Below are 15,043 nucleotides of genomic sequence, written 5' to 3'. Positions count from 1 at the left end.
GGGTTTCCACCCGCCCTCACTGGAAAAGCACCAGGTTAAAGATGGATTCCAGTTCAGGTGACATGATCACATGTCACTGCAAGACTTCATTGCCCACTTGCCAGCACACACCTATACAGGAAGACTAACAGGTAAACACAGCCATCTGCAGACAATGGTCCTTGTTAATGGGTCATCAAGATTCCAAACCATCATTAATGGCCCACACGCATAATTACAATAGGCCCTCAGAGTTATATTTCATGTTTCTAGTTTTAGATACAAGAGTGGTACATTTATACAAATGGGATGATCACACTCAGTAGATTATAAGCTTTGTAATGATACCTTACAAGAGATCTTTTGCATGAAGCATATTCCAGTTACATTATATTCACTTATTAGGTGTTTATAAAACCATATAGACTGCACAAGTCACAGTCATCTTCCCCCTGGGGCCATGACAAGGAATCTGATGATGGGGGAGCTCTTTGAAAGGGCAGTGGTGAGGGATGGTGAGACAGCTGGTCATAGTGACTCTTGCCTATTACCGTTGGAACAATGATACTGTTATATTGTGTTTCCTGGTCTGTGGTATCCACCTGTTGTGATCTTATACTTAGAGTGAAAGCTGTTCTGGGCGGAGACTGTCTTGTATGTTATAGTGTGCCTAACGCCATGGGGATGGGGACCTTTAGGCACAAATAAAGAGATTCTATCATTATTGATTGTTTTAAATATAACTCCCCTAACTCAGATAAACAAACAAAAAAACCCTCCCCATTTGGACAAAGGTTTCCAGTTTCCCTTTCTTATTAGTCAGTTTCACCTACTAAAAAAGCCATGTGATGGGGAGAAAATCTCTCCAGTTTTAAGCAGAGGATTGCAGAGGAGTCTTGTAGAACAAACTTCTGCTTTACTTAAGCTCCTGGACTCCCACTCTGCTTTTGGAATGTAAACTAATTTGTACCTTTCCTCTCTCCGTTGTCCCCCCACCTCCTTTTTATGTTGTGGAAATATGTAGGTTTACCCTGAGTTTGAGGATCACAGGTCCCGGTTACCTCCAGGATCTTTTCTAACCTGTTCATCCGATAACACCATACGATTCTGGAATGTGGAAAGCGACGCTAGACCTATGTTCCAGAAGAACGTTTACAGTAATGTAAGCACCCTGGTGGCTTTTTGTTGACCGGCACACACAGCTTTAGAATAATGGGGCCAAATTCACCGGTGGCTTACCCCAGTCTAAAGCCTGGCAGATGAGCCTTTAAGTGTACTGCAGGGAGGGAAAGCTCTAGTGGTGGAAATGAGATAAAATCTCTCTCCTATGCTGGAGTATTGGGAGAGAGCACAGCTGAAAAATTGGTTGGTGCTGGCTGGAAAGACATTGAGGTGAGGTGGGATGTACTGGTTCAGTACCTCTCTTCGGCAGTCATCTCTCTTTCACATGCATTTGTCTGACTCAAAACAAGTTACTTCCAACTTACAGCCTTTAGGTATTTAGCTTTTATTTTAAACGTGTTCAGAAGTTTTACAATGATCTGAAGAACCCAGGGTTCCTGGATATCTTATTCCTGCCTATAGGAGCAGTTCCTATCCACATTTATCAATTCAGCTAAGCCAACAATATTCTGTACAGATTTGCCTTTTTTGAAAGCGAGAGATGAGGATTTAGTGGCTAAAGAACAAGACTGGTAAACTGCGTTCACCTTTCTGTACCGCATTTTCCCATCTATGAAATGGGGATACTTACCACCCTTGCAAGGGTGTCCATGAGGCTCAGTCAGTATCTGACAGTGCTTTGGAGGTAGTGTGGCCTAGAGGATAGAGCACTGAACTTCAGTTCAGGAGACCTGAGTTCTGTTTCTGCCTCTGCCACTGGGTGAACATCCCCCTCTGTGCCTCAGTTTCCCCATCGGTAAAAGGGGGCTAAGGACACTGCCCTCTTTTCTAATGCGCATTGAGATCTGCTGATGGAAAGCCCCATATTACAACTAGGGATGATGATGATTTGAGTTCTCAGGGCAGACAGCATTATAAACATTAAGGTGGGATTTCAAAGAAACTTGCGTGACTTAGGTGCACAGGTCCCATTGAAAGTCACTGGGGCTTGTGCTCCTCAAGCATTCACAGTTTTGAAAATCCCATCCTTAAGGTACTAGTATACTATTGAAGTCAAAATTCCTCTACTACCGGAGACGGTAGCAAGCATTTTATTGTTTGTTGTTATGGTATATACCTAACTCGCTCTTTCTTCCCCCTCACAATATAAAGAACTTGCTGAAGGTGGTGTACATGGACAATAATAATCAGCATTTGCAAGATTCAACCAGTGTGCCTGACAGAAATGAAAATGCAGGATATCTAGATGTGAAAGCAGGTGTTCGTGTGATGCAGGTTAGCCCTGATGGCCAGCACTTAGCCTCAGGTGACAGAGGAGGCAACTTGAGGCAAGTATGATCATATCTATCAGCTGTCACCTCTACTCTGTTTCACTGAATGTTGCACGTTTTAACAGAAATGATCCTGGAAATGCAAAACAGCTACAGGTTCTGTACCTGTCCGGATACATCTACGCTGCAAATTAAGGTATAATTGTGGCACAGGTAGTGATACCCGTGCTAGCTTTAATCTAGCTAGTGCAGGTAAGAATAGCCGTGAAGGCACAGCGGTGCAGGCTTGCGTACAAGCCTGCTGGGGGCCCTGGGTGCACATTTGGGTCGCTAGCACACCTGGGGTCCATGCCATTGTGTCTTCACCGCTATTGTTACCTGCACTAGCTAGATTAACGCTAGCACAGCTATGTCTTCCCACCCTACATCTTAATTTTGGGTGTAGACACACCCTCCAACTCCATTCAGTCACGGATGGTTATTTGGTCCAGATCTCAAACCTGGCTACCACAAAGGTGATGCTTGACATTGACACCCCTTTCTACTCCAAAACCCCCTACCGCAAGCAGAGTTTTGACCCTAAAAGGTGAGATGTGCCAGAGACTCCATGAACCCCACTAGGGACTTTGCTGCTGCTTTTGATTTTACGTGGAAGATGGTCGGATACCACCATGATGGGCAGCAATATAAATCCCTAAATAGATCAGCAGCACTAACTTTTCTGGACAGTCTAAATAGGTATTGCTCCATTTTCCTTAAGAAGGAAAGGGTATTTTCTACTGCAGTATGACTGGTTTGAATGGTGCATTCAAAAACAGTTCCCATAAGTACCATGTCTTGTGCTCCCAGTAAGCCAAAATTGCTACTAGTGCCGAAAGGGCAAAACGCTTTGAACAGCTCCACTTGGCTTTTGGATGTGTGGTAAGCAACTGGAGTGATTTCTTTTATACCTTGGTCTGAATGTTTGAATCTGTAAGAGAGCATGTGACTTGCAGATCCAGGGTTACGTGCTCATCCCAAGATGCATATGCAATGCTCCAAGAATTCCTGTTACTGCTAAACTTACATTCTTTCGTTGCATAGATGAAGATATCTTTCAGTCCTGACTTTGGAGGAAGTGTCCCACTTCATCTCATCCCCTCGCTAATACCTGCTTTTGGTTGTGATTTCTCCATATTGGGGTTTTTCTGTGTCTAGTTACAAAACTCCTCATGAGAGTAGTCTTATTCCTTAAATGTTAGTGGTTTTGTATTATCGCTATTATCTGACTGGCCAGTGTGTAATAAGATAGGACTGTATAGTTCTGCCCTGATCCAGCAAGGCACTTAAGCATGTGCTCAACTTTGAGCATGTATGTAATCCCATTGATCCATCCACTTTAAGGCCAAAAGGGACTATTAGGTCATCTAGACCTCCTGTAGAACACAGGCCACACAAAATTCACCCAGTTATGCCTGTACTGAGCCCGATAATTTGTGTGTTGACTAAAGCATCTCTTCCAGAGAGGCATCCAATCTTGATTTGAGGACTCCAAGAGATGGAGAATCCACCATTTCCTTGGGAGAGTTTGTACCAATGGTTAATCACCCTCCCTGTGTTTAAAAATCTGTGTCTTTCTAATTGGAATTTGTCTGGCTTCAACTTCTAGTTCTTGTTCTGCCTTCTCTGCTAGGTTAAAGAGCCCTTTAGTTCCAGGTATTTTTCTCCCCCGTGAAGGTACTTATACACTGTAAGTCACCTCTCAGTCTTCTTTTAGATAAATCAAACAGATCGAGCTCCTTAAATCTCTCACTGTAAGACATTTTCCTAGTCCTCTAATCATTTTTTGAGGCTTCAGTGGGTTTACTCTGTGCTTAAAGATAAGCATGTGCTTATGTGTGTTATATCCCTTTCCCCACTCTGTCTGTCTTGTCTATTAAGACTGTAAACTCTCCAGGGGCCATCTGCTGTTCTGTGTTTTGTACAGTGCCTAGCACAACTGGGCCCCATTCTTGGTTGGCCCTTAGGCCACTACCATAATAAACATAATTAAGAAGTGCTTTGCTGGACTGGTTTGCTCCTCCTCCCCCCCATCAATGGGTAAAATTGCTCGCTTTTCACTGTTGCATTTTTATTGTAGGATACATGAGTTACAGTTTATGCAGGAAGTGGTTAAGGTGGAAGCTCATGATTCAGAAGTTCTCTGCTTGGAGTATTCCAAACCAGAAACTGGTAAGTTTTTGAAAACAAACTCGAGGAAAATGACAAAAGCACAACTGAACACATGGAAGGTGCTGAAAATATATTGAAGAATTATTTGTGTTTTTTTGGCTTCAGTCTGCGTCAAGCTATGTATCAGAGGGGTAGCCGTGTTAGTCTGAATCTGTAAAAAGCAACAGAGGGTCCTGTGGCACCTTTGAGACTAACAGAAGTATTGGGAGCATAAGCTTTCGTGGGTAAGAAGTGAAGTGAGGTTCTTACCCACAAAAGCTTATGCTCCCAGTACTTCTGTTAGTCTCAAAGGTGCCACAGCACCCTCTGTCAAGCTATGTGTAACTTTAGGTTAGCAGAAATATTCGTCTAAAACTGCCTTCTGTTGATTAGCTCTGTTAAATATTTTATCTGAGATTTTAATATATTTTACTGGGAAAAGTGTGTGGTTTTTTTTTAGTAAAATGAGATTGAGTCTGAATACACATGATCATTTGTGTAAGAAGATTCCATTTTTACATCGTAATTTTTCAGAATATGATGCTTCAAACAAATGTTGCTTATTTTTAAAGGAAACAGAAATCCCCATGCCTTTACAAATGTCCCTTTAATGTCTCTAGGGATGGCACTGCTGGCTTCAGCAAGCAGAGACCGACTGATTCATGTATTAAACGTAGATAAAAATTATAAATTGGAGCAAACTCTGGATGATCATTCATCTGCCATAACAGCTGTCAAATTTGCAGGTAAGTTTCCAGACTTCATATTAACACTTATTGTTTCTATTAAACTTTCATTGATCTGTCTTAGTGCTGCGAAGAGAGAACTTAAAAACCTATTGTAAAGTAACTGAATTTTTTTCTTTAAAAGGATGTCTCATTGCATAGCTTGGCAGTAGAGCTGGGCAAATAACTTTTTTTTTTTTTTTTTTCCAATTTGCTGGAAGTTCAGAAAAATTGTGTGTGGGGGAAATTCAGTTTGACTCAAATCGAAACCCAAAATTTGCACAGACAAAAATTAAAATATCAGTGAATAGATTTTTTTTTTTTTTTTTTTTTGGTGGGGGGCACTTCTAAAGTGCCTGGTGAAGTCCGCTCCCTTATAACTAGACTTGGTAACATTCGATTTTTGTTTTTTGTAATTTTGACAATGTTTGTTTATTTGTAAGCATTTATTTTTTCTGTTTATTGATTTTTAAATTTTCACAGTTGTGGGAGATTATGGGGGTGGTCACATAGTTTTTATTTAATTACAGTGGATGTTGAGATTCAAAAATTTAAAGCTTTGTAACCATTTAAAATACACATTGTATATTTTGACATATGATGTTGACAAAGTAAATAGCCGTAAATCAAACTCAGAGTAAAACACTGCTTGAGAACTTTGTAAACTTTTTATTATCGATGGAAATAGGGTGTGTGTGTGTGTGTGTGTGTGTGTGTTAAAATCAACATTTAATCACATCTTTCCAAGCCTACTTATAACCTTTAGCCCAGAGGCTCAGGCACCCACCAGGGATGTGGAAGACCTGGGTTCAGTCCCTCCTCTGCCTGATGTGGAGAAGGGATTTGAACTTGGATTCCTACAGTGCAGGGGAGTGTCCTAACCTCTGGGCTGTGGCATATTCTGGGGCAAATCTTTTTTCGGTTCTTCCTGCTGAAGCTGTTCCACCTTGTATACGTTAAATAGTCATTGGAGCAGGGACTCGAACATGGGCACTTTCACATCTTAGGTGAGCTCCCGAACCACCAGTCTATTCTTACCCTTTTCCTGACCCAGGGACTAGTTATTGTCATTGAGTGTTAATTCATAATGACAAAGAGTGGTTTCCCATATGTTCGTTTTCCCCAGATGGGAAGCAATCTTCGGCACGTTCTCATAACTCTCTATTTGTCAATGGAAATTTGGAACCAAATCCTCATCTGATGTAAACTGAGTAGCTTCATTGACTCTTCTACAGCCTGGCAGATTTATATCCGCTGTGGATCTGACCTTTAGATCTTAAGCGTTTAATTTTTAAAAGACGCTACTTAGTGCAATTTTAGCTTTCTTGCTTTACAGCTCTTCAAAGGGAGGTATTGCAATGAATCCTTATTAGGGCTTGATGCCTACCTTAAACTCTGACTTCATTTTTCCTTCCTTCCTTTTCCTTCAGGTAATGGAGAAGTTCAAATGATAAGCTGTGGAGCTGATAAAAGTATTTATTTTCGCAGTGCACAGAAGGTAAGCTGTAGCATCCCTCTGTAGATAGCAGCTGATCACTGGCAAGATACTGTCTTCTCTGTGGTGTGTACTCTCTTTAACAAAATTGAAGTTACACTGTATACTATAAACTTACCCCTGAAAAATCAAAACTCTGTCTAGAGTTTGAGATTTAATTTCAGGTTCTTGCACGCACTGTAGATTTACAGGGTTTCTATAGCAGGGATTTATTGGCATTATCTGACATGGGGTTGTCCATTCTATATGGGATTTTTTTATCGTACCCATAAACACAGATGGGGAAAAATTGTTGACAGAAGTCAGGGTTCTAGTACAAGAAGCAGAGTGCTCCAATCTTGTTTTCTGGTCTGCACGTCTCTTTATGCAGGTTGCAGATGGGATTAATTTCATTAGAACTCATCATGTTGCTGAAAAAAACACCTTATATGACATGGATATTGATATCACACAGAAATACGTAGCTGTTGCCTGCCAAGATAGAAATGTCAGGTGATCTGTTTTATTTGCTTTATTTATGCGGGCTAGACTATAAAACACGCTGTCCCTAATAGAGAGATTTTCCCCAATATGTCTGAATAACAGGAATACATCTCAAGGTTTGTCTGGTAGCCTTTGAATCGAGAAACTCAAAGGTCAGAGAAGACACCAGAGTCTTAAGTGCCCTAATAATGGCCGTGCCCATTTTAATGAAATGGTAATTCTTTATTCAGTAATCCCTCAAACAAATGGTACTCCAAGGTTCTTTATCCTCCTCTGATGCTTTGACCCCATCTTTGACAACAAAGCTTGCAGCAGTTTTAATAAGTTGGTTAACCTGAACCATTTGTAAATGTCCAATTCTTCCAAGAATTCATCTTTAGATAATGGTTCTGGTGGAACCAATCACTGGCAAAAAAAAAAAAAAAAAAATAATGGAGATATCCCATCTCCTAGAACTGGAAGGGACCTTGAAAGGTCATCAAGTCCAGCCCCCTGCCTTCACTAGCAGGACCAAGTACTGATTTTGCCCCAGATCCCCAAGTGGCCCCCTCAAGGATTGAACTCACAACCCTGGGTTTAGCAGGCCAATGCTCAAACCACTGAGCTATCCCTCCTCCCTACCAACCTATCCTGTCCAATCCTCATTGCTGACTTTCCACAACATCAGAGTACTATATTTACCCCATACTTTTTTCCAAAGGTCTGTTTCACTTTCAGTAGATAAGTTTGTTATCTTAAGTTTAAGGGGGGGAGGGATAGCTCAGTGGTTTGAGCGTTGGCCTGCTAAACCCAGGGTTGTGAGTTCAATCCTTGAGGGGGCCACTTAGGGATCTGGGGCAAAATGAGTACTTGGTCCTGCTAGTGAAGGCAGGGGGCTGGACTCAATGACCTTTCAAGGTCCCTTCCAGTTCTAGGAGATGGGATATCTCCATTAACTTATTTTATTTATTATTTATTTGTTATGCTACTGGCTTGTCTGTTCTCCGTAAGCCAGGTATGAAGTAAACTCTCATTATAGAAACTGTTTGTACATCATACTCTTTTTTTTGAGACAAGTTCTATCTTCCTCTGCGTTTAGAAATTGCTTAGCACACTTTATTTTTGCACTGTCGAAATCTAAGAAGACTTCGAACTAAAACATGGCACAATGTACAGCAAAAATTTCAAACAGCTTATGAGAGAATAAATGCAATTTTAAAATACCCTGAATATGTAAACTAAAACTGCCATTTATAAATAGGTTGATGGCATTTTGGCAAAGTTACTTTCTTGGTGTAGAGGGCTAGAACTTGCACCCAACCAGAGTTTCTAGTTTCAAGTCAGTCTTTTATAATAATAATAAATAAATCATTATTATTAATAACCGAACAGATTTCCCCCTTTCAGAAGGTCCAACTGTACCAGAGGGGTGGTAACATGCTTCTGTGAGGCTATCAAAAGGTGACATCTATAGGGAGACCACATGTAGCTAAGTGCATATGAGTTCAAGCAGCATTATTGTCTTGAGATTTAGGACCTGATTTTTTTTTTTTTTCCAATGTGAATTGTAGGTGCTTGGGATATCAGAGACAAGGGGCTAGTCTACATTAGTCTGGTGAAGAGAGCTCTCCCGTCAGCATAATAAAACCACCTCCGTGAGGGGTGGTAGCTGTGTCAGCGGGAGAAGGTCTCATGTCAATATAGCGCTGTCCATACTGGTGCTTAGGTCGGTGTAACTTACGACTTATTCACACCCATGAGCGACATAAATTATACCGACATAAGTAGAAATATGTACAAGCCCTAGGGCAAACCGCGGAAGCGTTTTAGCTTAGCAGCTTTGTGCTTTTATAAGCAGGTACTTTATAAAGGTCTTTCTTGATTTGAAAACTACCTGGCAAAGTTACCCTGTTCCGTTTGTTCTGTGCGCACGTAAGGCAAGTCTTGACTGAGCCAAATCACTTGTCTACTGCACACCATTAAAATAAGGAATGACCTTCTTACAGAGTATACAACACTGTCAGTGGGAAACAAAAGTGGTGCTACAAAGGATCGCAAGGTGATGATGGGTCGTTACTAAAGGTAAGCAAGCAATTGCTGCAGCTTTTAAAGTGCTCTGTTGAAACTTGTGCTATGGGTAAGCATATATGAAATTAAAGCATAATGTTCTATGTATTGCATGGTTGTAGGTCTAAAGTCTAAAGAGACATAATCTGATGTAGAGAGATTACAGCGCCGTCGCTTCTAGATTTACAGTCCGGTGAAACATATTATAGGTGTTTGCAAGGGACTATGGGAATTTTCCAAAATTTGCCTAGAATTTGTCACATTTCAGGTTAGCAAGGCAGGAGTCACAACGCTCCCCTGGTTTGGATGAAACTATTTCTTCTTCCTTTTTCCCGTGTCCTGGCAATTGGAGTCAGTTGCTGTTTGTCTCCACATGTTCTTGTCAAGTACATCTTCCAAGCTGACACCCACTTTCTTCGTGTCCTCCTTCTGCAACGTGAACTACTTTTTTTTTTTTTTTCTAGGTCTTTCTCTTGGTCCTTGTCCCATGACTGCTAGCTCTTGTACTCTCTGGCCAACGTATCCCACATCTCCTTGCCTCGCATAACCATGCAATCTCGGTCGACATTCCCTCAGCTTTTTGACGATGGGGCTACCTGCCTCATGGCTCATAGACTATGCACTGAAAGGGTATCCGCTCTTATCTTACTTGGCACTCACCTGAGCCTTCTCATTTTGGCAGTGTGACGTAGTTGTTCTTCTCTCTTCCTCGTTGGCCAGCATTCCGACCCATGCGTCTAAGCACAATCTTATACGCTTTCCTCTTTAGTTTACTCGGCATATTCTCATCGCATAGAATTCCCATCAGCTCCCTCCATTGACAGCAAGCACTCGTCATGCAGCTGCTAGCATCCTAACGTTCCCATTATGGCTTAACACTGAACTGAGATATTGAACTTGTTGCACAGACTTTAATTCTATACCATCTAGTTTTACTGGCTTCTCGTTGTCCCTCTGAACAAAGGATTGCATCTCTTCGGCCTTTTGTCAGCTGATTTGTAAGACATTTGCTTCTAATGCAGCCCTTCATAGTTCTAGGTCTTTTTCCAGTTCATATTTATTTTCACAGCACAACATGACATCATCGGCTACAAGCATGTTCCACGGAGCTTCTGTCTTAATCTCGTACACCAAGGTGTCCGTTACAACCAGAAATAGGAATGGGTTTAAGGCTGATGATCCTTGATCTAGATCTACCCTCGCTGTCAGTGACGCACTGAAACCGCAGCTGCTTCTCACGACTGTTGTACTACCCTTGTACATGTCCATAATAGCGTGAACCTATGTCTCCGGCAGATTGTACGATCACAGACACCACTGTAACAATTCTACAGGAACTCTGTCATAAGCCTTCTGCAAATCCACAAACGCGAAGTGCAGTTCCCTGCTTTTCACCCTATACTTCTGCAATATTCGAGCTGCAAACACTGCAGCCATTGTTGACTTTCCCGGCCTAAATCCAAATTCGTTGCGGCTTACTCGATGCTCCAGCTCCTCCAAAAGTCTTTCCTCCATAGTTCTGTCCAGCCATTTCATCGTGTGACTCATTAACTTGATGGGTTGGCAATTTCTACATTCTTGCACACTTCTTTATGCTTGAAAACAGGGACCAATGGGCTCTTCCTCCACTTGTTGGGCATTTTTCCAGTACAGAGAATTAAGCTGAAAAAGTTCTTCCTTGTCACCACTTCCCCATGGTCAAACGCTTTAAATGTCTCAATCCAGTCCCACTGCCGATGTCCAAGTCTCCACCGTGGCGATAGCTCTTGTGAGGCTGTTGCTTCCGCATACTTACCTCAGCTGTTTCTTCACATTGAGTTCATTGAGCAGTTTCTCATAAATGATTTCACTGTCATCCATCAGCACTTTTCCTTTTTCATCTTTGACACACTTTACAGCTCCCAAGTCCTCTGTAATTCTTTGCTTAGTCTTGGCTGATCTACATTTTCCTCTTTGTTCATTAGTAGTTCTGCATAAAAGGCTTTAAATGCCTGACCCTTAGCTGACCCATTAGAATGAAACCATTCATTGTGTCCTAATAATACGTGTCCATCTCTTGCTGATCACTTTTCCCTATTTTGTTTTATTTCAATTTATCTAGCACTAAGCGCTGCACATCTCTCTTGAAATACACAGCCACAACATTTAAAAAAAAATCAGTATAATAATTTAGTTCTTCAGTCGTCTATCCTGCAAGTCTGCAATTAATAATTTCCCTTTATTTCTGACTGCCATGGCAGGGGAAAAATATCTACTAGACTCACAGGTTGCCTACAATATTCTGTACCATCTACAATCCTTATGAACACTTCTCTCCCAAAAGCCTGTGTGTGTGATGGTCTGGGTGGGAGAGATGGGTTTTACAGCATACTTGAGAAATAATGAAATCCAGTTTATAGTGTGGACCAAGGGAGGAAACCAATTCCACAGTTAAAGATCCCTCACGTTTAAAGGGCTAGGAGGATCTCCTGTCTTGGGAGGGACCTTGTAACTTTATCCCTGATACGGCATTGCCAACTCTGTCAGCAATGGCTGAATGTGGGCTGTCAAGAGCTGCGCTCTTTGAGATGTTTTTGCTGTGGTAGGGACAAGAGAGCCATCCATACGATGGCTTTAGACTTGCCAATTGTCAGCGTTTCTTTTTGTTCTGTTTTTGAGTCGGCACTGGTGTATTGTGCATGTTTGATCGGTTCTTCCACAGGAAATCTCAGTCCAGCTCCCATCTTGAGAGTTCTGTTTATCCATTCAGTTGTCCTATTTTCTCAGAAATCCAACCTCTTGGTAGGTTCCCCAGAGCATCTACTCTGTGCTGAAACCTGAATCTGCTCCGAAACAATCTGATAGCTGTTTCTTCCAACCTTTTGGAGGTTTAATCCCTCCAAGGCAACATGTCTACTCGTTTAAAAAAAATAGAACTCTGGGCATGACAGAGCTGACTGGAAATCTACCAGTTCAACAGTTTCTAATGCTCCCACAACGGTCAATATGTATAACTCCATAATTTGTGGTTGAAATTATCTGGGCACAGTAGTTACAGGTAACTACCCTGTGCTCTGTAGGCTTTGGAAGGAGGATATGCAGTTTCTCATAAGAGGATTTATTTGAAATCTCTCGTTTCTGCAGGTACAACTGGATCCCTCGGGAACTTTTCTAGCAACCAGTTGCTCCGATAAGAGTATTTCGGTCATTGACTTCCAATCCGGCGAGTGCGTTGCAAAAATGTTTGGCCATTCAGGTGCGCTTTTCCATTTTATCATTACATTTGCTTATCTCAACAACACCTAATCTAGAATGTAGCGCTTGTCTCTTCCACTACTCATTTCACCTGTGAATTGAAAACTTCTAAGTTGTTAAAGATTTCCCCAAAGCATTATCCTAGCCAGCAATTCCTCAGGTGAAACTTTACCAGGAATAATCCTGTGTGTTCTAAACAAACAGTAAACTATAAAGCATAGTTAGGCTAGGTCTACACTACCCGCCTGAATCGGTGGGTAGAAATCGACCTCTCGGGGATCGATTTATCGCGTCTCGTCGGGACGCGACAATCGATCCCCGAATCGACGCTCTTACTCCACCAGCGGAGGTGGGAGTAAGCGCTGTCGACGGGAAGCTGCAGAGGTCAATTTTGCCGCCGTCCCTACAGCGGGGTAAGTCGGCTGCGATACGTCGAATTCAGCTACGCTATTCGCGTAGCTGAATTTGCGTATCTTAAATCGACCCCCCCCCCCCGTAGTGAAGACCTGCCCTCAGTAGCAAATGTAGTAAAAGGGACGTGATTTTTTTTTTTAAATGCCTTTCATTAAATTATCTTAACCAGCTTTAATCATAGTTACATGGTTCATTTCATCCAGTAATAGCATATTTTAGAACATTTTTAAACTCCAAGCACAACCCAGTGTTTTTCAATAAGTTTTTCCAAAGCTTTTAGAAATATTTTAATCAGAATATTCAGTAAGATATCAAAACCTACATGCTGTCTTAACACTATCCTCCAGAATTGCTTGTATCCAGAGAGCTAATATTTAGGAAATGAGAACTTTGATCAGGAATCACTAGTAGCTTGTCACGTAACTAGAACTATTCCAGTGAGAAGAGGAATATGATTAAATTAATTCAAATCCGGATACCCCCGTAATTTAATTGTCAGCTGTGTCTTCAGTCACTTCATATTGAACCAAGAATATGCCCTTACTCACCAAAACTCATTTTGTTCCTAAAGTCATCTTGAATAATACTGAAAAGTAAACTACACAAATTCATTGTCTTCTGAACAAGAGATCAATAGTGCTTAATTTCTTATGTTACAGAAATAGTAACTGGGATGAAGTTTACCTATGATTGCAAGCATTTAATCACAGTCTCAGGAGACAGGTATGTGTGTACCTTGACCAAATATGCTTATGTCAGCGCTACTTTGACTGTAATACTCCAAGGGAAGGTACTAAAGTAGGGCAAATATGAATATTTTAACATATTTACTCAGTAAGCCATCGTTCCTGGGGGAGGGGAATGGGAGAGAAGGGAGGAGGCTCTCTCTCCCATCAAAGTTAATGGGGGCTTTGTATGACGAGTTTTGTCCTAGAATACACAACTCATTATCACTGGTAGCAATGGTGGAATCTGCAGTGTAGCCAGGGTACAGGTTTTTTTTTTTATTCACTATGTAGACAATGTGATGGTTGTTAGAAAACTGCACCATGTCTATGCTACGGCTCCCACCATTGCTACTGTCAATGGAGCATCATCGGTGGAAGATTACAGATCTGTTTTAACTAAGGGTTGGCTTCAATGGGAGTTGGATTGGGTCTACCAGATTGGAGTTGAATCTGATGGTATGAACAGGTGAGGTGGTACCTGGTATTTCTGGTTCTGTTTGTATCTTGATGATGGTGTTTGGAGTAGATCTGGCTTGGGTTGAGGGTGTTGGATGGTTGTGTGTGGTGCGTGTGGTTTTTTTTAAATCGTTCTGGGTGGGTTCTAGCTCACTCAATTGACTTGATGACCACTGGCTAGAGACTTTATTCAGAACTGAGAAGAGTTCAGTAATTTGTAAGATTAGATTTTGTAAATCAATTTGGGATTCTTCAGCTTGAAAGTTATTAGGTCCTAAACAAAACTTTTTATCAACAGTTGTGTGTTTATATGGCACCTTGGCCCCGAGATTACAAACTGTATGAAGCAGCACTTAGTGGAGCTCAATCAAATACAACAGCAGAAGAAAGCCAAGGAATTAAACTGGTCTAATCAAATCAGGTATTAAAGTGGGCTTTCATTAACTGCGGGTTAGTAATTTGATTCTATTGCAGGTCTTATTCATAGCTGCAAGTTTTCGGCAGCTCCATGTTTGACCTTCTATGCCAATTATGCAGTGAGCGAACCTGGATATTTGAATAATTCGCAGATGACCATAAAGCTAAGTTTATGGTTAATACACCCTTCCCCAAGCAGTGGTTGGGGGTAGGAGAAGGAGCTGCACAAAACTTGGCAGGTAGCGGTGGGAAGATATCTCTGGGGAGGGGGGGTGCAAGTGGGTGCCTGGGTTAATTGGGGGGTCTGAGCCCCGCCTAGGGATAACTGGGTGTGGTCAAGTAGGGGCATGGGTGCTGGGGGAGTGGGTCACTGGAGTTGAGTGAGTGCTGGGGCAGGTAGGTGGGTGGCATCTGGGAGAGTTGGAGGAGCCTGGGGTTAGTATTGAGGCTCCCTTGCCATCTGTCCCCACTCATCAGCCATCA

General features: G+C 41.8%; 1 protein-coding gene across 1 annotated transcript in view; it reads left to right on the top strand.

Annotated features, from left to right (window-relative positions):
• The window catches only part of WDR62 (WD repeat domain 62), a 41,176-nt gene that overhangs the window by 11,858 nt on the left and 14,275 nt on the right, over window positions 1-15,043 (top strand). Inside the window, exons 10-19 of the mRNA XM_054009850.1 lie at window positions 1,004-1,141; window positions 2,254-2,429; window positions 4,492-4,583; window positions 5,183-5,308; window positions 6,718-6,785; window positions 7,153-7,274; window positions 9,251-9,326; window positions 12,435-12,546; window positions 13,619-13,682; window positions 14,442-14,564. Coding sequence (XP_053865825.1) covers window positions 1,004-1,141; window positions 2,254-2,429; window positions 4,492-4,583; window positions 5,183-5,308; window positions 6,718-6,785; window positions 7,153-7,274; window positions 9,251-9,326; window positions 12,435-12,546; window positions 13,619-13,682; window positions 14,442-14,564 — 1,097 coding nt within the window. The remainder of the gene's footprint in view (window positions 1-1,003; window positions 1,142-2,253; window positions 2,430-4,491; window positions 4,584-5,182; window positions 5,309-6,717; window positions 6,786-7,152; window positions 7,275-9,250; window positions 9,327-12,434; window positions 12,547-13,618; window positions 13,683-14,441; window positions 14,565-15,043) is intronic.

Source organism: Malaclemys terrapin, chromosome 20 (assembly GCF_027887155.1).
Source record: "Malaclemys terrapin pileata isolate rMalTer1 chromosome 20, rMalTer1.hap1, whole genome shotgun sequence".
Taxonomy (NCBI): domain Eukaryota; kingdom Metazoa; phylum Chordata; order Testudines; family Emydidae; genus Malaclemys; species Malaclemys terrapin.
The sequence above is the reverse complement of the archived record's forward strand: the minus strand, read 5'-3'. Positions and strand labels throughout refer to the sequence as shown.